The 25,344-nt window shown below is 30.8% G+C and overlaps 4 protein-coding genes and 1 long non-coding RNA gene across 6 annotated transcripts; all 5 read left to right on the plus strand.

The window, feature by feature from the left end:
- The first annotated feature begins 294 nt into the window (after positions 1 to 294).
- Positions 295 to 8,560, plus strand: gpp (DOT1 like histone lysine methyltransferase grappa). 2 transcript variants are annotated; one of them, XM_075732231.1, is made up of 9 exons: positions 295 to 2,119; positions 2,181 to 2,357; positions 2,426 to 2,749; positions 2,812 to 2,930; positions 3,002 to 3,299; positions 3,695 to 5,095; positions 5,154 to 6,141; positions 6,211 to 7,653; positions 7,720 to 8,560. In XM_075732231.1, exons 1-9 carry the CDS (start codon positions 1,805 to 1,807, stop codon positions 7,758 to 7,760), a joined length of 5,106 nt encoding a protein of 1,701 aa, XP_075588346.1. In that variant the 5' UTR covers positions 295 to 1,804; the 3' UTR covers positions 7,761 to 8,560. The 2 variants fall into 2 exon arrangements, with proteins under 2 accessions (XP_075588346.1, XP_046912619.2); XM_047056663.2 differs by having other exon boundaries at positions 5,154 to 7,653.
- A 116-nt stretch (positions 8,561 to 8,676) lies between these two features.
- MCPH1 (Microcephalin) lies at positions 8,677 to 10,483 on the plus strand. Its single transcript, XM_075732232.1, has one exon. It carries the CDS (start codon positions 8,726 to 8,728, stop codon positions 10,478 to 10,480), a length of 1,755 nt encoding a protein of 584 aa, XP_075588347.1. The 5' UTR covers positions 8,677 to 8,725; the 3' UTR covers positions 10,481 to 10,483.
- Positions 10,379 to 12,423, plus strand: LOC124493248 (UBX domain-containing protein 6). Its single transcript, XM_047056317.2, has 2 exons — positions 10,379 to 10,889; positions 10,946 to 12,423. The coding sequence occupies exon 2, from the start codon at positions 11,011 to 11,013 to the stop codon at positions 12,355 to 12,357; it is 1,347 nt and encodes a 448-aa protein (XP_046912273.2). The 5' UTR covers positions 10,379 to 10,889; positions 10,946 to 11,010; the 3' UTR covers positions 12,358 to 12,423.
- A 7,530-nt stretch (positions 12,424 to 19,953) lies between these two features.
- On the plus strand, positions 19,954 to 21,225 carry LOC124493473 (uncharacterized). The gene is made up of 4 exons (XR_012832301.1): positions 19,954 to 20,116; positions 20,247 to 20,587; positions 20,701 to 20,887; positions 20,954 to 21,225. It is a non-coding gene; the product is annotated as an uncharacterized LOC124493473 (long non-coding RNA).
- Positions 21,226 to 21,516: 291 nt separating this feature from the next.
- Positions 21,517 to 25,003, plus strand: LOC124493868 (uncharacterized). The gene is made up of 4 exons (XM_047056980.2): positions 21,517 to 21,900; positions 22,626 to 23,120; positions 23,179 to 24,307; positions 24,377 to 25,003. Exons 1-4 carry the CDS (start codon positions 21,873 to 21,875, stop codon positions 24,615 to 24,617), a joined length of 1,893 nt encoding a protein of 630 aa, XP_046912936.1. The 5' UTR covers positions 21,517 to 21,872; the 3' UTR covers positions 24,618 to 25,003.
- Positions 25,004 to 25,344: the final 341 nt, after the last annotated feature.

Below are 25,344 nucleotides of genomic sequence, written 5' to 3' on the forward strand. Positions count from 1 at the left end.
TCCGACATTAATAAATACAGTATATAACCACTTAATCACATGCTGCAGCATCATAAAGGTTGTGTTTTCAATATTGCTAAACATCAGAGAGAGAGAGAGAGAAAGAGAGTTTAGACAGTAAAATGGAAAAAAATGAATGAATGAATGAATTGATGTGCCATGTGCTTTCACCCCCTCCCACCCTCATATTTCCTGTCATGATACGCTTGCTCGAATCATAAGACCAGTAGTTTGTGTTTAGAGTATACTCCATACTCTCTCTCTCTCTCTCTCTCTCTCTCTCTTGGGTCATCATCATCATCATCATCATTACATGATTACATGAATCGTGCATCGACACTAACATTTGATATACAAAAAAAAAAAAATACCATCTGTATATTGGCGAAAAAAAATAGTGAATGAGTATGGCAATGATGAGGATGAGCTATTATAATAATTTATTATGAGTGAAAATTAACAAACAAACGAATTGAACATGCGCAAAAAATAAATATCATCTGCCGAATTGAAAAGAAATAAGCAAAGAAGGGGATTGTCACGACGACTATGATGATGATGATCAAGACGACGACGACGACGACGACAAAACCAAACCAAAAAAAAAAAAAAAATAAACGGCTGGCTCAATTCATACAAACTTTTAGCATCCTCTATTTTTTTTATTATTATTATTTATTTATACAGAAAAAAATAAACAAATTTTTTTCTCCCAAAATGTAAATGATGGATATATTGGCCTAAAAAAAAGAAGAAAAAAAATCTGCCCATTTGGTTTTGGTTTTGGTTTTTTTTTCTTTCGTCGTGTGTGTGTGTTTGTGTGTGTGTGTGTGTATGTTTGGAACATCAACATTGTGGGTGAACCATATGAAAATTTGTTTTGGTATTGCTGATCATCAGATCATATGTTTGAATGAAAATATAACCAACGATAATATATCAATGAAGGCTGGTATGGCCGATTATTTTTCAAATCTCCATCATCATCATAATCATCATCATTTTTTGCGCCTTATTGTACATCATCATCATCATTGTTTTTAATGATTTTGACGAGAAAAAAAAACAAACGGAAAAATTTCAACGAAAAACACACACACAAAAGCCTTTTTTTGCCTCACATACACACACACAGTGTTTGTACATTGGGCCTTGATTGATTCGAAAAAACAACAAAAAGGCGAAAGGATTTATGGCTTCATTTGAATGATGATTGTGGGGTATTGTAAAAAAAAAATCCTGAAGTTTTTTTTTCTTCATTTTCCAATGAAAAATGTTTTTCGATAAACTACTACGGAACTATTTCATCGTAATCCATTAATAATTATCCAGAATTATAATCTCTTTTCTCGCGCCCACCATAAAAAAAGGAGAAAGAGAAACAGAGAATAAAACGAAAAACGACAACAATCGATTAATCGAATGTTGACAACAATACAAAACATTTAAATTCGAATACTGCCATAACATTACATTTACACAAATGAAGAAATGAACGAATGAATTCTTTATCATTCTATATTTTCTTCCGTCTACTTATGTTTTACTCATTTTTATTCTTTGTTTTTTTTTCCAGAAAAAAAATGAAAAATTCAAATTTAATGAAATTAATCAACAAAATACGTCTGTGCCTCATTTTGATATTATAGGAGTTTTTTTTTAATTTCAAATTTTGAATTTTTTTTTGTTTTGTTTTGTTTTGCTCACATTCGATCATCATCATATCTTACCACCATTATAACACCGCCACCCGATATATCCTATCCTGATAACCCTTTTTTTTTATTTATTACCCTGTACTGCCATGACTACCGGTGGTACAGCTTTGGTTGATCATCATCAAAATAGTAGTCACTATAATAATAATAATAACAATAATAATAATCGGCAGCAACAATCAATTGATACATCATTGATAAATAGTGACCATAATGATATTCAATCTACAACAACAACAACAATTCGATCATCATCATCATCGATGGCCATGGAAACACGGCCATCGATTGAACAACGGTCACAGCCATCAGCAGAATTAATAAATGTAACACGAAAACTTCGTCTACTTAGTCCAGTTGGTGCTGAAGCTGCTGAATATGATTGGCCATTAGTTGTAATGGTATGTGTAATGTGTAATGTGTGTAAAAAAAATTGATTGAATTTTTCATTTTAAACAACAGAATAAATATAATGCTGCCATTGAAATTATTGAAACCATACGTCTAGTGGCCGAAGAATTTCCACCATTGGAAACGGCATTGAAAAATATTCTAGCCGATTATGATACATCTAGTTATGAAAAAATGAAATGTTTTTGTGATCGTTATAATAAAGTGATCAAGGGATCAGTGCAAATGGTTAGTAATATGATGATGATGATGATGATGATTCATTAATTTATTTGATTTCAATTATTTCTATCCAGTGGAAAGGAACATCAATACCAGAACCAGAAAAACGTCCTACAATAGAATTATTATCACATATAATGCAAATGTGTTATAATCATAGTGTTGGTGATCCACAAAAATTGAATAAATTCTATGAACCATTCTCACCCGAAGTTTATGGTGAAACATCATTCCAATTTGTACAACAAATGATTGATGAAATTGGTCTGGATAAAGATGATGTATTTATTGATCTTGGTAGCGGTATTGGTCAAGTTGTATTGCATGTTGCCGCTGCTGTTAATTGTGTTCGTTGTATTGGAATTGAAAAAGCTGATTTGCCAGCTACATATGCTGAGGTAAATGGATTCTTTTTTTTTTGTTTGGATTTATTTATCCGTTTTTTTTTATTTCAATTTAGCAAATGAAAAAACAATTTCAATTCTGGCTCAAATGGTATGGCCGTAAGTGTTCAGATTTTGAATTATTTCGTGGTGATTTTTTCTCCGAAGAATTCAAAGATATGATTTATGGTGCCAAGTAAGTTTTATATATAGAAGACAATCACCAATGATTCTCTAAATTCAAAATGATTTTTTTTTTCAATTTAGTTTCATTTTTGTTAATAATTTTGCATTTGGACCCGAAGTTGATCATCGTTTAAAGGGTTATTTTCAAAATCTATTAGATGGATCGCAAATTCTTTCATCAAAAGCATTTTGTTCATTGAATTTTCGTTTTTCACAAAGAAATCTTTCCGATATTGGTGCAATGATGACAGTGAAAGAAATTCTTCCACGTGATCAATCTGTATCATGGACTGGTCGTCCAGTATCATATTATTTACATACAATTGATCGTAAACAATTGGCGATATATTTTGAAAAATCTAAAAATCATCGATTAAAGGTAAGAAAAGTATTGATTTCTTATATCGATCAGTGATGTTCAACCATAGGATTGGATTCACAATTGTACAAAAAACAATTTATTAAATCATTATTATACAGATTATGATTAGGTTTATTCATCCAATTTATTAGATTATCTTTAGTTTCATATATATCACACAACAGTTAGCTTATCAGTGATTTTAGATTAAACGATAAGATAAATTGACGTAAATGATCCAGAAAGTTTGAATACCACTGTATTCAAAGATACGACTATTTCGACTATGATTGTCTTCCCTCTTCTTTTGGAACATAAACTCTCTCTCTCTCTTTCTTTCTTTCTTTCTTTCATACTGACCGACTCAATTCTTTCTTTCTTTTTTGTCATTGTAAATATTACTATGTATATAGAGCAACAACAATGGCCACAGCAGTAGTAGCACTAGTAACAGCAGCAGTACAAGTAGCCATAATAGAAAATCCAATAGAAATCGTCAACAACAACAACAACAACAGCTATCATCCACAGCATTAACAACAATCACAGCATCTAATCATCAAAATATTATCGTTAATAATAATAACAACAACGGTATCCATCAACAAAATATTGACGATAACGAAGACGATTCAAATCAATCAAATAGTTTGATTAAAGATGAAAACATGATACCAAATAAATGGACAAGAAAAGCATGGTCAGAATATATATCTAGTAATAATAATAATAATTCTGGCCAGAATACTAACAACAATAGTAACAACAGTATTTCAGTGTCAACAACAAATGGACCATCTACGGTGAATTCAACGGTGACTCCGACAACGACAACAACGGAAATTGATGATGATCAAATGTCAAGATCACCGAAATTATCAACATCAGCAACAATAGCTTCGACGGTGATAGCTGCACAAAAGAAACGTACCCGTGGTCGACCTAGAAAAATAAACATTCCTGACAATAAAAATGATGACATTGATGATCATTCCGGTAATGGAGATAATAATGTTGGTATTGATGAAACTAGTCATAATCAATGTGAATTGAGTGGCAATAATAATAATAATATAGTTGATGATGAGGATGATGATGATATTGAAAATGGAATTTCAAATCCACCGGAAGATGATGATGTTGATGAAGACCAATGTAATGATAGCAATAATCGTCGTGGACGTCCAAAGAAAAATTCATCATCCACACAAAAGAAAATCAGTCATAAAACAAAAAGGAAATCATCAATTTTCTCCACTGGACGTTCAAAAAAATCATTCAAAGGTATATCGATGAATAGTTTGGCTGTATTGCATGAACAAACTGTTCTTAGTACAACGGCCATCAATACGAATCTATCAATAAATGTGCCAAATGGAAATAGCCATCATTATCATCAACATAATTCTCGTCGACGATATTCACCACCACCACCCGGTTGTGTGGAACAACGTCTTTGTTCACGATTGGATGAAACAACTGTACAGGTGCCAAATATAACTGTTATCAATAAAGAATTGATTGCAGCAGCTGCAGCTAATGCTAGTTGTGATCTATCATCACCAACGACAGCTCTTCGACAACAGATGACACCACCACCCGACATTGATGATACTTCCACCGCCGCTGGTCGTTTGGATAGTAAAACAGAAATATCTGAACAGATTAAAGAGTTTAATGGCATTCGTCTATGTAGGCCATTAACTTTAAATGAATTACTCTATCTATATGCCAAACAAATTCAAAATTTTAATCTTTATATGCGTAAACCAGAATATCTGGATAGTCTTCGACAATCCATACATACGTATGAGGTAAGCTTTATTTTTTTTATGGCTCGAATAAAATCATTTTTTTCTGTCACATTTTTAGAATGAAAACGATAATTCCAATTATCAGATCAATCAAATGAACAAAAAAATTTATGAAGATAAATTCAATTTAAAACGTTACCTTAAAGATCTCAATATTGAATCCAGTCAAGATCTTGTGACACGAATTCATGAGGTTACTGATTGTGTATCACAATTGAAAGTACAGATTGCTGAACTTAAACGTTTGATAGTAACACGTGAAGATGAACTAAATGATCTATGTGCACAAGCTGAACAAATTCAACTGGAACGTCGTCAACAGGAACATCGACGACGACATGAACAGCGGCGATGTTTGGATGAAATATATGAACGTGAACGACAATTACAAAAACAAATTGATGATCAAAAACTTCAATTGGAAAGGCAGCAACAACAAATTCTGCAACAACAACAGCTTCAACAGCAACAACAACAACAGAATCCAGAACCATCAATCGTAACAACAGAATCGGCTGATCAGGTGGAATCGCCAAAAATAAGCTACAAAGAAATGAAATATAAAAAATATTTAAAACGTACAAACCGTACAACAACACCCCCACCACAGCCTGCACCTACAGCTGTAATAATGGCTACGGTGGCATCAGAATCGGTACCGATGACACCACCAACTCCAATACCGACACCACCATCGAATAGTAATGATGGTGGTGGTGTTAACGTTGAATCATCAAAATCATCTGATGCAATGAAAATCGATGTTAATCGTATCAATTCGGTCATTATGAAAGGTTTTAATGAAGAAAAAGCTGCTGCAAATGCTGAACAATCAAAATCATCGAATCAAGTGAAGCGACAATCATCGTCATCGACCAATAGTTCAAGTACAAATAATGATTCAAAACAATCGAATAAACGAACTAGGAATAGCAAAAAAGAAACAAAAATCGAAACATTAAAAACGAAAAAAGGTGATCATCGTGATGTAATTATGACGGCTGGATGTTTAACTACGGTTGTTAATCGTAAAAACAGTAACAATAGTAAGGCAAATCATCTAGATTCAAGTTCATATAATTCAGAAACCAATTCTACTTCTAATATATCTACAGTAAATGCTAAAACAGTAGAAACGATTGCCAAATCTAAATCTTCAAATTCAGATGCCGAATCTCAGAAACCATTTCCATTTAAATTGAAAATTAATTGTAAAGAAAGTAAGGTTAAAATTTTGAATGAATCAGAAACGATGAATGATTCATTAACAACATCGACAACAACGACCAATAAACGAAAGTCATCAACAACAGCAACAACCGAATCAACACATTCAACAAGCAAAAATAAAAAGACAAGATCATCAGAATCATCATCCATTCATCAATCAACGGATAACATTGCTAGCCCGGTCGAAATGAAACGGCCATCAGTTGTCATTAAACTTGGTTCAAATGGACAATATTATAGTCAAACAACCTTAATCGATAATAAAGATAATGATGGTCATACGGATGATGGTGATAAAAAACGATCAAAAACGGATGAAAATCAAGATGAAAATTCCGAATTGACAAAAAAATCTATCGAATCTCTTAAGTCGAACAGTACTACTAGTAAAGGAAGTCGTAAAGGTCGTAGTTCAACGGCTAAACATTCTAAACAGCAACAGTCAGTATTAAATAGCCAGGATGTTCAACAACAACAACAACAACAGCAACAAACAACTATTAATTCCGTTACTACTTCTGTTGATAATTCATTGCATCAACCGAATGATCAACAACAGAATCTGTCGATGGCCAATCAACATTATACGAAGCCATCCGTTCCGATACCACCACCATCCACTACAAATGCTGATTTAGCCGTGAATTATGCTCTTAATTTTTTCAACAATATAACCGATGAAATTGGAACTAAAAATTCCTATTTTAATGCAGCTGCAGCTGGATATTTACAAGCGGCTGCAGCTAGTGGTCAACATTTTAATCCCGGTTTTTACAATTCACTTAATCAACATTCTCATCATCAAGGACATAATTCATTTGTAAAAAATAAATCCAATTACAATAATGGTACGGTTGGTGGGAATGTTCGAAATTCAACAACAACAACAACAACAACAGCAGCAGAAACATCATCTTCGAATCATCAACATAAAGATTTTTATGATCATGCAATGCAACAATTTGCCGCAGCTGGTGTAACGAATAAAGAAACGACCGAACAATTTTTACATCAATATGGTTTGATGGGACATCATTCTCATCATCATCATCCTCAATCATCGTCGACGACGGCAAATGGCCATTTTGATTATTCATCATCATTGGCTGCATGTCGTTATCAGAATAATCAGTCATCATCACAACAGCCATCTTCGAATGGAAATGGATTATCATCAATGGGCCATAATAATAATAATAATGATCCATATGCCAATAGTTTACATATGACTGGATCATCATTGGATTCATTAATGTCAGCAACGGCAGATACTAATCCGATTCATAATCATCATCATCCAGCCGCTAAAACGACTAAAGATCATAATAGTATGATGAATATATTATAGAATAAGAAAAATCTCATGCTAATCATCTCTTTTATTTATTTTCCAGATAAATCAACCACATTCTATAATCAGAAAATGATATTCTAGAATCTAGATAGACAATGATTTTATCTCAATTAATTAATCACAATTCATAATCATCAATTTATACAAAGTTTATTCCGCTTTGGATTGTTTGAATTTTTATAGCTCCATGTTAGAAAATGTGTATGTGTTCCTCTCATCTCGTTTGTTCCATATGTTTTATATCTGCTATATGTATTCTTTCCGATTCTATCGTTCATTCATTATGTATTCTACATTTTTACATCACAGTTCAAAATTCAACATCATTATCCATGATTTGATCTAGTGTTTTTCATTTCATTCTTCTCAATTTCTTTTTTTTCATTTTCGTTTTTATTTGTTTACATCTACCTCTTATTTTGATGATGATGAAAGTGTGTGTGTGTATTCATTCTCAATCAAATCAATGGATACACACACCATTATGTGTGGAGAGAGCTAAGAATCATGTGGAAAATTACTAAGCTGTAAAAAAAGGATTGTTTTTTTTCTCAATCTCATCATTCTTGTTCTGTAAATGTTTTTTTTTTCAACATTGAATTTTATGAATCAAGATTTTGATAATATAAATCACACTGCCAATAATGACCATGATAAATGTTTAGGAAAATTGATTGTTTTTTTTTTGCTTCATCTGATAATGCCAACAGTTGACAAAATTTGTAATTTTGACAAACACAAACACACACACACAATTCTGGATGTATATTTGTCATCATTTGATTACTTATTTTTTACTTAATTTATTTTTTTTTCTTTTCTCTTTTTGGTGTCTTTTTAATAATTTGGTTATTTCTAAATAAATTTGACATTCTTTTGAATTGGTTTGTTTTCATTATGAAACCAATAGATATGGATAGAAAAAATGATTTTGACTATTTTTATCCAACCGGTATATTCATAAACAGCGAAATAGCCAAGTGTTTTTTTTGTGTTTAAATTTTTTTTAGCATTCGATTTTGTGTGTGTGTGTGTTGTGTGTGTATATGAAAAGCAACACGAAATTAATGATGAAATCAGCAACGAAAAATCATCGTCATAATTTATCCGACAATATGGAATTGATAAAAAATTTGGAAAAAATGATTCGTCTATCGAAATGTTGTCTTAAATGTCAACATGATGAATTGCCATTGAAAATGATTAAATGTGGCCATTTATTCTGTTCAAATTGTCTATCTCATTTATCACAATGTCCATCATGTTTTTGTCATTTTGATCAAACAGATATTAATGATGATGTATTGTTTGAGCAATTAGCAGATAAATGTTTAAAATTGCAAAAAACTTTGTTCACAAATGAAACCCTTGGTAATGATCATCTTGATGATTCTGGTGATATCAATCATAATTTGACTGTAGTTATTGATAATGAAATGAAAATTAAATCAAATACTATAACAACAATGGAAAATCAGCCATTGAAACATGATTGTTGCATTGAAAAAATGTTGCATCATACATTACAAGCGAATATTTGTCCAACTATCAACAATATCATGCAAAAATTGATCGATCCATTGATAGTATCTCATCATTCCGAACAGAAATCATCACCACCATCATTCAAATTGGATGTATCGGTTCAAACTGATCAAATACCGGTAATTATACAATCAACGAAATCCATTCAAACTGATCAAATACCGGTAATTATACAATCAACGAAATCCATTCAAACTGATCCATTGCCGGTAATTATGCAATCATGGAAATCCATTCAAACCGATCCGATGCCAGTAATAATGCAATCAACGAAATCCATTCAAACCGATCCTTTACCGGTAGTTAATTTTTCATCTCAATCCGTACAAACTGATGCTATGCAAACATCGGTTTTTTCATCAAACTCCAAACAAACAGAGGCAATATCAACAAATGAATCATCAATGGTAAAGAGTACGTCTATTAATGTGAAATCTTCTCAAAACGATGAATCACCAGTGAAAATTCCAACATATTTCCAGCCATTGTTGACAAGTACTGATAAAAAAAATAAAAAGAAAAAAAATCTCCCATTTTTATCGAGCAATGAAGATTCTGATTATTCTGTTCCACTGAAACGTTTCTGTACATATTCATCATCATCGTCATCATCATCGTCATCGTCATCAGATACTTATAATCATTTTGTCATACTATGTTCCAACCTTGAACAAATACAAAAACGGCGATTATCTAAAGCTGCCATTTCATTAAATTTTGAATTGGTCAAAGAATGGTCATTGAATGTCACACATCTAGTGGTTGGTTCGGCACCTGGAACGAAAAAATCTGATCTTTTGACAACTAGATCATTCAAATATCTTATGGCATTGACTGCCAATAAATGGATTGTACATTGGGATTGGATCACAGCATCATTGGCAAATGGAAGTTTAGTTGATGCTGAACCGTATGAAATCAAAGGAGTGAAAAATTGTGATAAACTTGGCTGTCCAAATGAATCAAGACGAATGAAAATTGCTTTGTTTAAAAATTGTGCTATACATTTTTCCTCATTGATTAATTCTTCAGTAAGTTTGGACGAATTAAAACAAATTGTACAGCTTGGACGAGGTACGATTGTCGATCAATTAGAACAACTCGGTGTAATATTGCTCAAAATGCCTCATCTAAAACCTATTTTAATCCATAATGAACACAAATATGAGAAGGGTGCTGATCTCAATGATTCTATCTGTTGTTTATCTGTTTCAGAATTTTTTGAGATTATTTGTCGATTAAAAAGTGTTTCATAAATCATTGAATAAAAAAATTCTTTTTTTTTTTAATCGAACGTTTTTTATGAACGCCATCTTGTTGTTGTTGTTTTTATGTGCGATGACATTTCGTTTTTTTTCTTGATTTTTTTATTGTTATTGTTGTAAAAAATGAAATTTTTTTTTTGAAATAATAAATTAAATCATCATCATCATCATCATTCATCATACGTTGTGTTTGAGTTGTTTGTTTACTTTTTCTGTTTTTCTGTTTTGTTCAATTATCATATTTCATTCGTCATCATTGTTCATATGTGGGAATATTCATTAACCTGGTTAATTGTATTGTTTCTAATCAATCTTGTTTCATTATCTATTGCTTGGAATATTTATGGTTCTCGTATCAATGTTCTCATTGATCGTAAAGAAGAAAAGGATTTAATTTTCGGTAATTTATATATTCTGGTTGAATAAACATTCATATTTTTTTTGTTTTGTTTCTAGATCAACTTCGTAAAGAGGCATTGGAATTAAAGCTACCGAAAGAACATACACCAAGAATCTGAATCATGCAGAAAATTAAAGATTTATTTAACAAGAAAAAAGGTGATCTAACATTCAAAAAGGCTGGACCTGGCTATCGTCTCAATGATAATGCATCACAAAGGCCTACTTCATCCACATCATCATCGGGTATGGGACGAATATTAGGTTCAGGTCAATCAATTCAATCGAATGAATCACAACCAAAACGTCATGGTGGTCCAGATGAAAATGTAGCTAAAGCTACATTAGCTCGTCTGGAAACAAGACCAAATTCGACAACAACAACAACCAGTGTAAATAAATCTACACTATACGATATAATGGCCGAAGAGAAACAAAAATTTGAAAAAGAATTAAAAATGAAAGATGATATGGAAGAGAAACGTCGTCTTCAACAACAACAACAACAGGAACAATTGAAACAAATGGAAAATCCTTTCAAAGAATTTGAAGAAGCACAACGATTCACTTGTCAAACTTTGGATATAAATGATTCGATTCCATTCAAAGATATTATCCGACAAATTAAATCATCCATCTATGATAATTTTACTGATGATCCTGTTCTTCGATCAGCTATGATTGTATTCAATTGTAATCGATCTATCGATGATGGTCCTAACAACGGTGGCCGCAATGTTCGATTACAAAATTGTTTGGATATTTTGTTGAAAATTGTATCAAATCTATTGAATGCCGAAAATAATGAACAGCTAGAAAAATTTAAACGTGTACGACGATCTAAAATTGAACAAAAAGTTCTCAGCCTAGATGGTACATTGGATTTTATGTTTGCCATTGGTTTCACCATTGATGATAAAGATTCTGATTGGCTAGTCTACGTAAATGATGATGATGAAGCTGGAAGAAAAGCTAAAATGACCTATCTAAAAGATTTGATTTCCAATCCACAAATCATTCCGATCGAATTGGATAGACAGGTTAAACTGATCGATCAATCGATACCAGTAGATGTTGAATCAGATGATCAAATAACATCGGCTAATATAAAAGAATATCATTCGAATCTTGAACGAACACGTCAAATTGAAGAAATGTTCATCAGTCGAGAAACAAAAGCCAAACTTTTAGTTACGAATCCAAATCTAAGCAATTATCGTTCGATATTTACAAAGCTTCGATTTAAATTTGAGCTAACTGGTGAAATGCAATTAATTGAAGCAGTGTTTTATTCACAAGAAACATTGGCCGATGTAAAAAAATGGTTTCTAGAACAATATGGTAATGTATGTGATGGTCAATCCGTTCAATTCAAACAAGGTCTATCATTATTGACCAATGAAAATGATACATTGGATATATTGAAATTATCACCTGCATCAACATTGTTGGCCGTTGTTGTTCATTAATTTAATAATTAAAAAAAAACAAATACAATAAATGTAATCAAAATAAAATTTTTCATTTTAAAAATATAATAATAACTGTAATTTTGTTTGTTTCGAAATTTAGCATTATCATCGAAAGCGGAAGTTTAGTAAATACCAAACCTAATGCTACAATTGTTGGCATGTCTGTTTTTGTCATCAATTAAATATTAACATATATTGTATATATCCACATTTTTATTCCACATATCATGGTCATCATCATCATCATCATCATCGATATATCGAAAACTTTTTTCTTTTCACTATTGCCCCATAACTTGATTATGATGATCGATGACGATTGATTGATGCATTCGGTGGTTAATCTCAATATATATTGATATATATAAATGATAAGCCATTGAAATGCCGAATGATGATTATGATGATGATGATGATGATGATATGGACAGTATGATGATGTATTTGATGTAAATCGAACCTTCAGCTGTATCAATACACGAAAAAGTTTAATTGACGCCTGTCTATATACATATCGTTTTCATTTTATTCGATCAACAATCAATGGATCGATGATATGTCGTGTTTCTTTTGTTTTTTTTTCATTTATACGATTGGTGGTGGTGGTGGTGGTGGTCTGATCATCATCATCATCATTCTTTGGATGAAACAAAAAAAAAAAAAAGTTTCCATACACACACATGGCATGTGAATGTTTTATGGGTGTATATTATATATGTAAAAAAAAAAACATTGTCGAGACACAAAGCCAAGCAAAAAAAAAAAAGTTCAATAACAAGAAAAACATTTATTCACATTTTCAATTTGAATGTTTTACACGCGGGCAAATTCATACATATGATGATGATGATGATACAGACAGACATAGATCATCATCACAGACATAGATTTTTAGTCATTCGAATCGAATTGAATCGAATCGAATACATATGGACAGATATGTTACATTAATTATTATTATTATTATTATATCGATAAGTATAAGATTTCGATTATTAAAAGATTCAAATCATGATTATCATTCATTCATTCATTCATTTCATTCATTAATTCGTTTGTTTGGTTTGATTGATCGATGAAATAATCATCATCATCCTCCCCTTGATTGCTTATTATTATTATTAAATATCAGAAATTTTTTTTTTGTTTTGTTTTGTCTATTTCATTATCATCATCATCATCAACATCGACATCATCAGCGTGTTTCTCTCTCTCTCTTGTCATCGGGTACGAATCGATTTGAATTCGATTATACAAACCAAATCGAATTTAATCACCATCATCATCATCATCATTTGATTATCAAGGCATTATTATGAATGATGACAGATAAAATTAATTGCCTACAAATTGCCAATATAACACACAGAGGCGCGATTACTTTTGTTGTTGTTGTTGTTGTTCAATCATCATATGGCCAAAGCTTTCGATTAATGATGTAATATCTCATATATTGCTCAATGATTATATTAGTTCGTGAGTCATGGAATTTTTCATTTCATTTCATTTTTTTTTCTGTTAATCGATAAGGTCAATCTAGATCTATTGATTATTATGTATACAAATTGTAAGAATTAAACGGGGCAAAAGATGATACCATTAGGCAAATCATTGGCTTTAATTACATAATTAACAATTTCATTAATTATCACGAAAACATTTGTCATTGTCATTGTGTGTGTGTGTGTTTGTTTGTTTTCCGAAATCAAATTCACAACTTTTGTCTGATCCATTTGTTCCGTAGTCGTGGTGTGTGTGTGTGTGTTTTTCATTCAAGGTTCCAAGAATGATGCCATTTATATAACCGAATAATTTTTATTTTGTCTTTTCTTTTCTTCCCATCTATAATTCAATGATGAATCGTGTTATACCGAAAATGATGATGATGATGATCTTGTTGTTGTTGTTGTTTTTGTTTCTGGATCATTATTATTATCATCATCATCATCATCATTATCAATGAAAGGATGGGAATCATTTATTCATTCATTTTTTGTTTTCCATTGTTATTATTGTATATTAGATATACAACTGATAAGTTCGAACTTGAAACAATTATATTTAGTTTTCCAATGATTTTTGAAGGTTTGGTCGTGTGTGTGTGATGGTCAAAAAAAAAATCGACCGATGATGTTGAATTTCGCCCAAAAATTCAAGTCAAGTTGGATCAGATCGAATTGTTTCTATGGTTTTTTTCGTTGTTGGAAATTTTAATGATGATGAAACCAAAAAGGATTAATATACTCACTGTGGTGTGTGTGTGTGTGTGTGTGTAACATCATCTTCATTTTGTCATCATTATAATAAAAATAAACACATGACATCAATTTGGCCATCAAATTCTCCTATTTTTTATTATTATTATTATTCATTAGTTGTTCTGATGATCTCAGTATTATATTCATATGTGTGTGTGACACTTTAAAAAATAAAAATGACCAAGGTCATTATCGTTATATACATACCAATCTTTTGTTTTGTGATTCATTCATTCATTCATTCATGAATCCATTTGATGAAGATGATGAAGATGGTGATCATCATCATCATCTTTATTGTCAACAATCATCATCATCATTGTAAAATATCTTAATTTCAATTGTATCCCATTATCATTCAACACATCATCATAATAATATATATGAAAAAAAAATTGTAGGTGGCCACTATAGTGGAAGTGTTGCGTAAATTTTTTTTTTTTTTTTTTTGTTTAAAAATTTTCAATATATCACTTCTTTTCATCATCATCATCATCATGGTGATGAATCCATGTGGTCAAAGGAAAAAAAATCCTTTTTGTTTTCATTCATCTCTCTCTTTATTTATGATTATAATCATATTATATTCATATATATATGAAAAGTTTTTCTTTTCGTTTATTTGTTTGTTCAGTATCAATGAATTGTATATACTTGAACAACAACAACAAAGAATGGATTTGATCATATACGATATATATGATATAATCATCATTCGGATATATAAGTGTGTGTGTGTGTGTGACTTTGTTCTATATATAGTTTTTTCCATTGTCGTTTCGTTTCGTTTCATTTTAAATCCAAATACAACAAAACAATTCACATGAATGAAATATATGAACAATAATATATGAATGATCATGATGATTATAGGTAGCTAGTATGAATCAGTTCATTTTCATCTAAAATCTTCAATGCTGTAATAATCATCATCATCATTATTATTATTACTTCTGCTTTTAATTATTTCGATCAAATTGAAAGACCTTGATTAGAAAATAATTGTAGCACATTTCATTTCATTTAGTTTGTTCGTGTGTGTGTGTGTGGATGTTCAACACAGGTTATAGGATGTTTGCACCATGCATGATGTGGTGTGGTGTGGTGTGGTGAGTTGATTTTGATCCTGGCAGTCTATTAGAAGTATAATAATAATTACTGGTGAATAATAATAACAATAAACGGATTAAAATTGGATGGATTAATGATGTTGATGCTGATGATGAAAAAAAATGTTTTTCGCTTTTCATTTTCATTTTTTTGTTCCATAATTTGGCCTATAAATGTGCACTTACTTTTGATCATTGGCTGCTGATGAATCATTTTATTTTGTTATCAAAATTAAGGATCGTTCAATTCACAATCAATTCACACACACTCACAAAAAAAGATCCAGTTCATTTTCAATAAGTTCAGCTGTGTATGTGTGTGTGCGTAGTGTGATAAATGTCGGAAGTTATCGATTTGCACTAAAGATTTATAATTCATTAATCCCGATACACATTGTATATATATTTAGCCTCGGGTTGTTGTTGTTTACAAATTTTTTCTTTATTGAAAACAACAAAAAACAATTATTTTTCCATCTATAATTTCAAATAATAATCGAAAATGAAATGAAATGAAATGGAAAAATCAAGATTACGATTATAGAGATATGTGTAAATGAAAAGCAAAATTTTTTAAAAAAAAAACAATGTACTTACATGTGTGAAAATAAAAATTAAATCCATTTTTGGATCATTTAAAGTTCAAAGTTAAAAGCCGAAGAAAAAAAAATAAATCAATCCAAGTTCAAGTTCTTAAGTTGTAGAATTTTTAATGCAATTAGATTTGAATTATATCGGCTTCGTTTTTGTTTACATTAACTTTAATCTATATATTTTCATCATCATCATCGTCATCATTATTATGGTGGAAAAAAAAGTCGAGATGATTTTTGTTGATGATCCATCCAGCCATCCATTCATCCATTAATTCATTCATTCATTAATGATTGATGTCTTTTTTGTTTTGTTTTGTTGGCGATATAATTTTCATTCAAACATTTGTTTTCAGCTCAGCCAGGTGTTATTCAAATAGAAAAAAAACGGGAGATTCATAATGGCCATCATCATCATCATCGTCATCATCATCATAATCATTGACATAATGTCCACTTATGAAAAGCAGATTGAAAATGGATTGTATATGATGAATAATGGATAATGGATTCATTACATTATTGAAATAAAAAAAAAACACATTTTCTTGATGTATTGAATTGAATTGAATTGAATTTTGAAATCAAAATTCAAATTGAATTACTGGAAAAAAAAGAGAAAAATATAATGGTAAAATGATTACTTGTTGTTGAAATTCATATATATAGTGTATATTTACCGAAAAAAAACCTGCGGATAAATCACGAGTTATCATCATCATCATCATCATAATCATCATCATCATCATCGTTGTCGGTCAATGGAGAAAAAATGGTTCCGTATTTAAAAAAAAAAATTGGCATTCATAACATATGCATTGCATTTTTGTTCTTTCTATTTCTTAAGGAATACAAATCACATTTTAAATGTGATTAATCGGTAAGTGATGATAATTTTTCAATTTTTCTCATTATCATCACATGGCTTAATATTTGATTATGATTGGTGTTTGAATTTGTTGCTTTTTTTTCGCCGTCTTCATGAAAAAAAACCGAAACCAAGAAAAAAATGAAATGAAATGAAATTTCTTTGAATGAAAAAAAAAGGTTTTTTTGTTCAATTTGGTCGTGATATCCGGACAAATTATCATGTTTGTTTGTTTTTTTGTTTTCTTTTTTTGTTCTATGATAACAATTTTCACTGACTTTCAATGATCACATTGAAGAATGATGGCAAAAAAAAAAACATTTTCAGATGAGAATCGACAATGGAAAACATTTTTTTTCTTCTTCTTGTGATTTTTCATTTTTATTCTTGTTTAACACTTTAGCGATAAATTCCATCATCATCATCAACATTTGACCTAAACGTTTTGTTTAGCGAAATGATGATGATGATGATGATGATTGACATGATTGAAATTGGTGATTCACATTCACATACGTGAATGTCAATGCGCAAAAGAAACAATAAAAAAAAATTTCTTCATTTTCTAGTGAACAAAAAAACAAAATTTCTGACCTTTAATTTTTTTCTTGACAGCCGCCTTATAAGGGGTTATTAATCAAACGTCATCATAGTGATGATGATGGTCAATCAAATATCATGATTTTTCTGTTGTTGTTGTTGTTGTTATTGTTGACATTCAAATCAACCAAATGGCCTTTATTATTTCAAAACTTTGCTACCGTTGATGATTGATGAACCAAAACAGATGCACCAATCGTTTTTTTGTTTTGTTTTGATGATCAAGTTCATCATCCATCAAATATTTCAATCAAAGTGGATTAATCTTTGGATGATGAGATTAATTATTGATTTTTTTTTTGTTTCGAATAATCTATTCCATTGTTGTGTGTGTGTGTATATATTACCCAGTAGCCAGGATAGATCATCTGTTTTGTTTTTAATCATCAATCTGATCGTGATCAAATGACTGAATTTGATATGATAAATCATCATCATTTTTTTTCATAAAATGAAATGGATATCATCATTATCATCGGATCATATGGATGGTGGTCTATACACAACAACAACAACAAAAAAAAATGTCAAGATCAAAAATGAACGGGGCTATAAATACAAAAAAAAAATCAGCAAAAAAAAAAGAAAATGAAAACAAAAAAAAATCAAAAATCATCACGTTGATTGTTCAATAAAAATTGACATGTTTTTCTTTCAATAAATGGACAGCTTGAAAACTTTGGCTTACCTGTGTGTTTGATCATTTGAAACAATTGTCTTCATCAAGTTGGTTTAGCTTTTTTTTTGTTTCTTCGTTACCATAAGTGATGATATGATATATCCATTCAGTGAAAAAAAAATGGAAAAACAAACAAAAAAAAAAAATAAACGAATGGATTACTGTTGTGTTGAAACATCATCATTGTTCCAAATTTAAATTTAAATTTTTTTTTCAAACAAACAAAAAAAAAGAAATTTAAATCCTTAACCACACACATATAGAGATAGGATTAAACACGATTTTAATTGGCCACGAATATGAATGTATGATTCGGAATTTGGTAAATTCGAATGAATAAATGAATGAATGGATGGATGAATCATGTCATCGACTATTGTGACTTATTGTTTATATCACTCATTTTGTTTTGTTTTTTTTTAGGGGAATTCTTCATTTGAAGGTCATTGTGGGCTGTTTAAATTTTTCAAAGATAAATTCATTTATTGTTTTTCTTTAATAGAACAACAAAAAAAAATTCAACGCATGTTCTGAAGTCTTCATTTAAAGTTTAAATTTTGATTTTTTTCTGTCATCGTCTGTTGTCGTTTGTTGTTGTTGTCGCTTGTTGTTGTTGAGATTCAAAAATTGATCGCTTGATCGATCGATTGATGGTGGCAAAGAAGTAGAAAAAAAAATAAAATACAATCTGTCAATCCTGCCGCCAAAAAAAAAGGTCGTTATTGTCTTATTGAATCATCATCATCATATTTGTTGTTGTTGAAACGATCACATCAATTTATTTGGTCGCTGCCGGTGTGTGTGTGTGTTTAATGTTTAAGAATTGATTCTGTCATATTTTTTTTTTCATACTGACTATATTTCTATTTCCACACAAATGTGTGTTCATTATCGAAAGTAAAAATAAAACCACATGTGAATCATTATTTTTTCAAAAAAAAAAAAAAAAAAAACTTAAGGAATTTCGTCACCATTCAAAAATTGAATTGAAAAAGTGGAATTTTTTTTTTTTTAGATTGAAATCTCAATTATGATGATGATGACAAAGTTTTTTATTTTTATTTTATTTTTATATTTTATTTTCGAAAGTAAATTGTCAATCAATCAATCAATCAAAAACACACACACAATCAAATTGTGATTGGACTAGATGAGTAGATATAGTGTGACCAAATTCGAACATTATTGTGTGGCATATTGATCATTTTGATGATAATGATTTTTATTTGATTTGTTCATCATCATCATCATCATTTCATCGCTTAGACAGAAAGATTTTTTTTTTTTTTGGTATTTACTTAACCTTTGATTATTATTGGCCATCAATTATTTCAAATTGACTGTATGTGTGTGTGTGTGTTTTTACTTTATTGAAACATCTATATTGATCGAACGATTATTTGTTCATTTCTAATTTTCATTGTTCAATCAACACACACACACACACACACACACACACAGGAACATCTTTTTCATAATATTCAATGTCATCAAATGAAATGATTATTATTATTATTTGATTTCAATAGATCGATCAAATTGAACATTGGAATCATATGTATCATCGCACTATTAAATTTTTTTTTATTTTTTACATCATCATTCAATGATGATAATCGTAATCCAAATGGAACGAATTCAATGATTCTGTAAGTGTTTTATTTTGTTGAATTTCTTTAAAAAAACTGAAACTAAAATAAATTCTTTTTTTTTGTTTTTAGCCAAAAAAAACATGATGAAACGATTTTTTTCGTTTTTGTTTTCGTTTTATTTTTGAAGGATGTTATCCATTCATCCATGATGATGATTATGATTATGGTCGTGCGTGACATCATCCGTGTTGTGATATATCGATCATGTTCGAATTATAAATTTTTTTCTTGTTTGATTATGATGATGATGATGATGAACAGAAAAGAAACATGATTAGAATACAATGGCTGTGTTTGTGTGTGGACCAAATAGCGTCAAATCCTTGATTGAATGACCGAATGAAATAACAACAAAACAACAACAACAACAACAAAAAATGAAAATCGGTTCAAAGATTAAGTCATCGAATAAAAGAAAAAAAAACGTTTACATTGAAAAAATATTTGAGGAAACAACAACAATCGATCGTGATTGATTTTTTTTATTATACTTTTTTTTGCTTAAATTTAAATTTGATCTTGGTCTATGACAAACAAACAAAATAACCGAATCTTTGATTTTGTTTTTTACTTTTTGACAGAACTTTTAAGCAACAACAACAAAACTTTTTTTTCGAAATTCATTTCTGATGATCTGTTTGGCACGACCAAGATGATGATGACGGCGACGACGACGACGACGACGAAAATTTGTCCATCAATCGAAGATGGTTAAATAATTTATTCAAATCTTTGTCATTGGTGATGGTGGTTCTCAACTAATCTCTGGTTAGTAGTGATTTTCTTTTTTTTCTGTTACAAATTCAAAAATATTAACGTGATCTACTTATATAGTGGTATATATGCTAAATCCTGAATCCTGAAATGAAATTCCCAATGATCAAAAGGATTGTCACCCATTGTGTAAAAAAAAATCCCTGTTGAATATTTAATCAATTCCTTTTTGGCCACACATCAGAATCAAGATCACAAATGACATATGAATAAAATTATTTGTCAAACAACAATGATCCAACAAAAAAAATTTTCAACAAAGAGCATGTAAAATCAAAAAAAAACAAAAAAAAGAAGAAAAATTGGAACGAAAACGCTGATAAACTTAACGAGTGACTAAAAAAAAATGGGATGTTCATCCACAACAATAATAATAATGAAAAATACATGCACAGGGGGCCAGTTCCAATAGCCATCTTGGAACAGCAGTAATACAACAACAGCTAAAACAACTGTCTATCTGGTCTTGTAACAACAACAAGCCTTACTCACTTTGATTTGAGTGACTGGCCAACAACTTGTTACACACACATACACACCAAGCTGTTTGTCTCTATATGATTATGATCATCATCATCTTCACATCTTCGACGATCATATATAAATAATGGTTTCAACTATTGAATGGACCAAAAAGAAAATAATCATTATTTTGGATCAAAAGTGTTCTTCTGAAAAGAAAAATCATTCAAATAAGTGAAAAAAAATCAACAACAAACATCGACATACGAAATTTTTTTTTATTATTTGTCTTTTGTGTTTATTTATAAGTGTTCATCATATCCGTAACGTCCCGTATATTCATATTTATTCGGTTTGCTGTGTCCATCCACCCATCTACCATCATTCTGGTTTCTTCTTCTTTTTTTTTGTCGAATCAAAACTTGAATGAATTAATCTACTAATTGATTAATTAAAGTTCCGGTTTTTTCTTCTTCCTGGTTAACCCATCAAACGAATTAGTTCAAGCCATAAAAAAATGGGCGGAAATCATCTACTGTTATTAGGTAAGTCTATCAAATGTCTGACGAAAAAAAAAATTGATTATCATATCCTGTCTGATTGCTTGTTATGTTGAATGAATGGTGATTTTTTTCATTTCCAAATACATTCATCATCATCATCGACAACAACAATAATGATAATAATCACAGAATGATGATTAAAAACGATGATGATGATTATATATCATCAGACATATAAATAGCAAAGCAATAAAAAAAAACATTAAGTACAACAGTAGGTCCTGTCGTTTATTGACTGATGATAATAATGTTGAAAATATTAGTTCTACTTTTAGATTTTTTTTCATTTTCATTTTTTTTGAAAAGCTAGCCAGATTTCAAATTTGCAAACTACTCTTATTTATTATTCATCAAAATTTTTAAAGAGCTTATAATTGTTTTTTTTCTTGTTCCTGTCTTTCCATGTTAACACACACACACACTCGCTGTCTACAAGTCAATTTATTCATTCATTCATTAAAAAAAAATATTGATTCATCATCCTTTTTTTATATATTTTATATATAATAAGTTTAGTTTTTTTCCGGAATGTTTGAAAAAAAATAATAACATTACCACCAGCCACATACGCAAACGCAAAATCTCTAAATGATTGATTGTTTCATTCATTAATTTTACATTGATATTTTTTTTTTGATTCAATATATTTCATTTTTGTTTTGTTTTGTTTTTTTTGTTGTCTGATTGATCCTACTTATTTTTTTTAGCCATTTTGCTGCCAGCAATAGTAACGAGCTTAGCCCCTCAAACACCATCATCATCATCATCATCAGGTGTTCGATTGAATCGAATCTTATTACGACGTACATCACGTACAGCCATACCGATGCGTATTAGTTCATCACCTCGACAAAGATTCTCTCGATATATACAAGAACAACAACAACAGCAACAATTGGAATCACCGCAGGATGTTCAACAACAACCGCAACAACAACAAGATGATGATAATGATATTGATTCAGAATTGGAATTCCTTATGAATGCATTTCAGCAGCAGCAACAACAACAACAACAGGAACAACAGCAAGAGCAACAACAACAAGAACAGCAACCAATATCTATGATGATGAATGGCAATGGCGGTGGTGGTGGATCAGTTCCGGCTTCTGCTATGTATACAACACTTCCATATGGTGGTTATTCACCTGCTGCTGGGTCAGCTTCGCCAACTTCAACGCCTCGAACCGTACAACAGAAAGGTAAATGGATAAAATTGATTATGCAAACAAAAAATCCTATAAAATTTGATTATTTTAGAAGAGGATATACCACGTCGTTCACAACCGGCTGGATTGGCTGCCGCTGGTGTTGAAATAGATTTATCACAAAAATTCATGCCACAAATGCGTGAAGTTGATCAATCATATGGTGCTGGTAATGGTGGTCAACAAAATGGTGCTTCAATGGGATATAGCACAAGAGGTTATAAAAATGGTGGAGGTAATGGTGGCAGCAGCCATGATGATTATGATATGGGTTTTGATAACAGTATCGATATGATGGATATGATGAAAAATTCGATCCGTGGTGAACCGGGTAAAGATTATCCTATTCTAGCAGATATTCCTATTACACGATTCAAATGTTCAGATCATGAATCGCCAGGTTATTATGCTGATGTTGAAACACAATGTCAAGTTTTTCACATCTGTCAAGCGGATGGCCGTCATAATTCATTCCTTTGTCCAAATGGTACCATTTTTTCACAACGTCATTTTGTATGCGTTTGGTGGTATGAATTTGATTGTATGGATTCAGCGGCTTATTTTGGATTGAATGCTGAATTGTATAAAGAAGTTGAAGCAATCGTAGAATCAATGCCAAGCGGCCCAGCTAATGGAGGTGGATTTGCAGCTGGTAGTGCTGGACCAATCACCGGTGGTAGTGTACCAAGTTATGGTAATGGTGGTGTTACTCAATCCCCGAAACAATCTATGTATCAGCAACAACAAATGGCTGATGATTTTACTGTTGAAATGGGTCCAATGACAACAACATCTCCAATGTATTATTCTGGTAATGGTCAACGATCAAAACCATCAGCTATTCAAAACTATGGATATAGCAATGGCAAAAATGGTAACGGAAATGGCCAACGACCAAAACTAACCTCAAGATATGAACCATCATATGGTAGTGGTGGTAGCTCACCAATGTCTGTGACACCTAGTCCAATCGGTCAAGAAACCTATGAAACAACGCCTTACAATTTGGATGCTGCATTAGGCGAAGAAATTCATTCGGAAACACCATTAATCGAATCATTACCATTGACAACTATATTACCACATGTGGAAAAAGTCGTAGATATGGCCATTGCTAGCCGAAAAACAGCTTCAACTAAATCAGCATATTATGGTTCAAATAATGGTTTCGGAGGTAAAAAGTAAGTAGTCGACTATTTCGAATGACAATTTAACATCCAATTTAATTTGATTTGATTTTTTTCATCTAGATTAAATGGTGGTTCGAGACCATCATATGGTAGTATAAAAGGTGGTAGCAATAATGGTAAATCGAATAATGGCGGCGGTAGTGTACCATCAACATATGGAATGGCAAATGGAAGTTCATCACCATCGACATCATCATCACCATCACCACCATTATCACCAGCATCAACGGTAGCAGCACGAAAGAATGGTGGATTTAAACCACAACAACAATATCAACCATCATATGGAACAAAAATTTAAAATCAAAAAAAAAATGAAATATTTTATTTGATTTGATTAAATGGTAATGGGTGGATGGATTACAATGTTTTTGTTGTGTTTTTTTTTCAATTATCAAATTTTCTCATTATTTTTTCTGTTTTGTTTTCTTTAAATCGTATTCACTTTTATATTTCGCCCACCCCACAATGTATGTATTGGGGGGGGGGGGTAGCCACCATCAATTATTGAATATCATGTGTATAAATTATGATTGATGAATGAATAATGAACTTGTTATTGACATTCAATGTTTTTTGTTTTGTTTTGTTTCGTTTCATTCATTTTTTTACTCTTCAATCCCAGTTTTTTCTATTTCTCTCAATTTTTTTTTTTCATTCAAATAATAACATTGATAATGAACGTAAGCTTATCTTTTATTTTATTTTATTTTTTTTTGATCCACAAGTTTCATCGATTTGGTATATATTCATCAAGTGGGTTGATGGGTGTGTGCGTTTGAATGTAATGAAATTGGCTTTATTGACATTATTTTTTTTATATAATGATGAAAAAATGATGCTGAATAATAAATTTGAAATTGATATCGATCGATCGATCAATCAATCAATCAATATATTGATCAAGATTTGGTTCGTTGAATGAATTTTTTTTTATTGCTGTTGCTGCTGCTGCTGCTGCACCTTCATGTTGTTCTTCTAATCATCATGTTGATATAGCCGCAATTTTTTCATCATATTCGATGCAT

The sequence above is a fragment of the Dermatophagoides farinae genome, chromosome 6 (genome assembly GCF_024713945.1).
Source record: "Dermatophagoides farinae isolate YC_2012a chromosome 6, ASM2471394v1, whole genome shotgun sequence".
Classification (NCBI taxonomy): domain Eukaryota; kingdom Metazoa; phylum Arthropoda; class Arachnida; order Sarcoptiformes; family Pyroglyphidae; genus Dermatophagoides; species Dermatophagoides farinae.

Coding starts and splice junctions, on each gene's coding strand:
- LOC124493868 (XM_047056980.2), top strand. CDS start 21,873: ATGGGCGGAAATCATCTACTGTTATTAG. Junction 23,121..23,178: donor TCGAACCGTACAACAGAAAG/GTAAATGGATAA, acceptor TGATTATTTTAG/AAGAGGATATACCACGTCGT. Junction 24,308..24,376: donor AATGGTTTCGGAGGTAAAAA/GTAAGTAGTCGA, acceptor TTTTTCATCTAG/ATTAAATGGTGGTTCGAGAC.
- MCPH1 (XM_075732232.1), top strand. CDS start 8,726: ATGAAAAGCAACACGAAATTAATGATGAAATCAGCAACGAAAAATCAT.
- gpp (XM_047056663.2), top strand. CDS start 1,805: ATGACTACCGGTGGTACAGCTTTGGTTGATCATCATCAAAATAGTAGT. Junction 2,358..2,425: donor TCAAGGGATCAGTGCAAATG/GTTAGTAATATG, acceptor ATTTCTATCCAG/TGGAAAGGAACATCAATACC. Junction 2,931..3,001: donor GATATGATTTATGGTGCCAA/GTAAGTTTTATA, acceptor TTTTCAATTTAG/TTTCATTTTTGTTAATAATT.
- LOC124493248 (XM_047056317.2), top strand. CDS start 11,011: ATGCAGAAAATTAAAGATTTATTTAACAAGAAAAAAGGTGATCTAACA.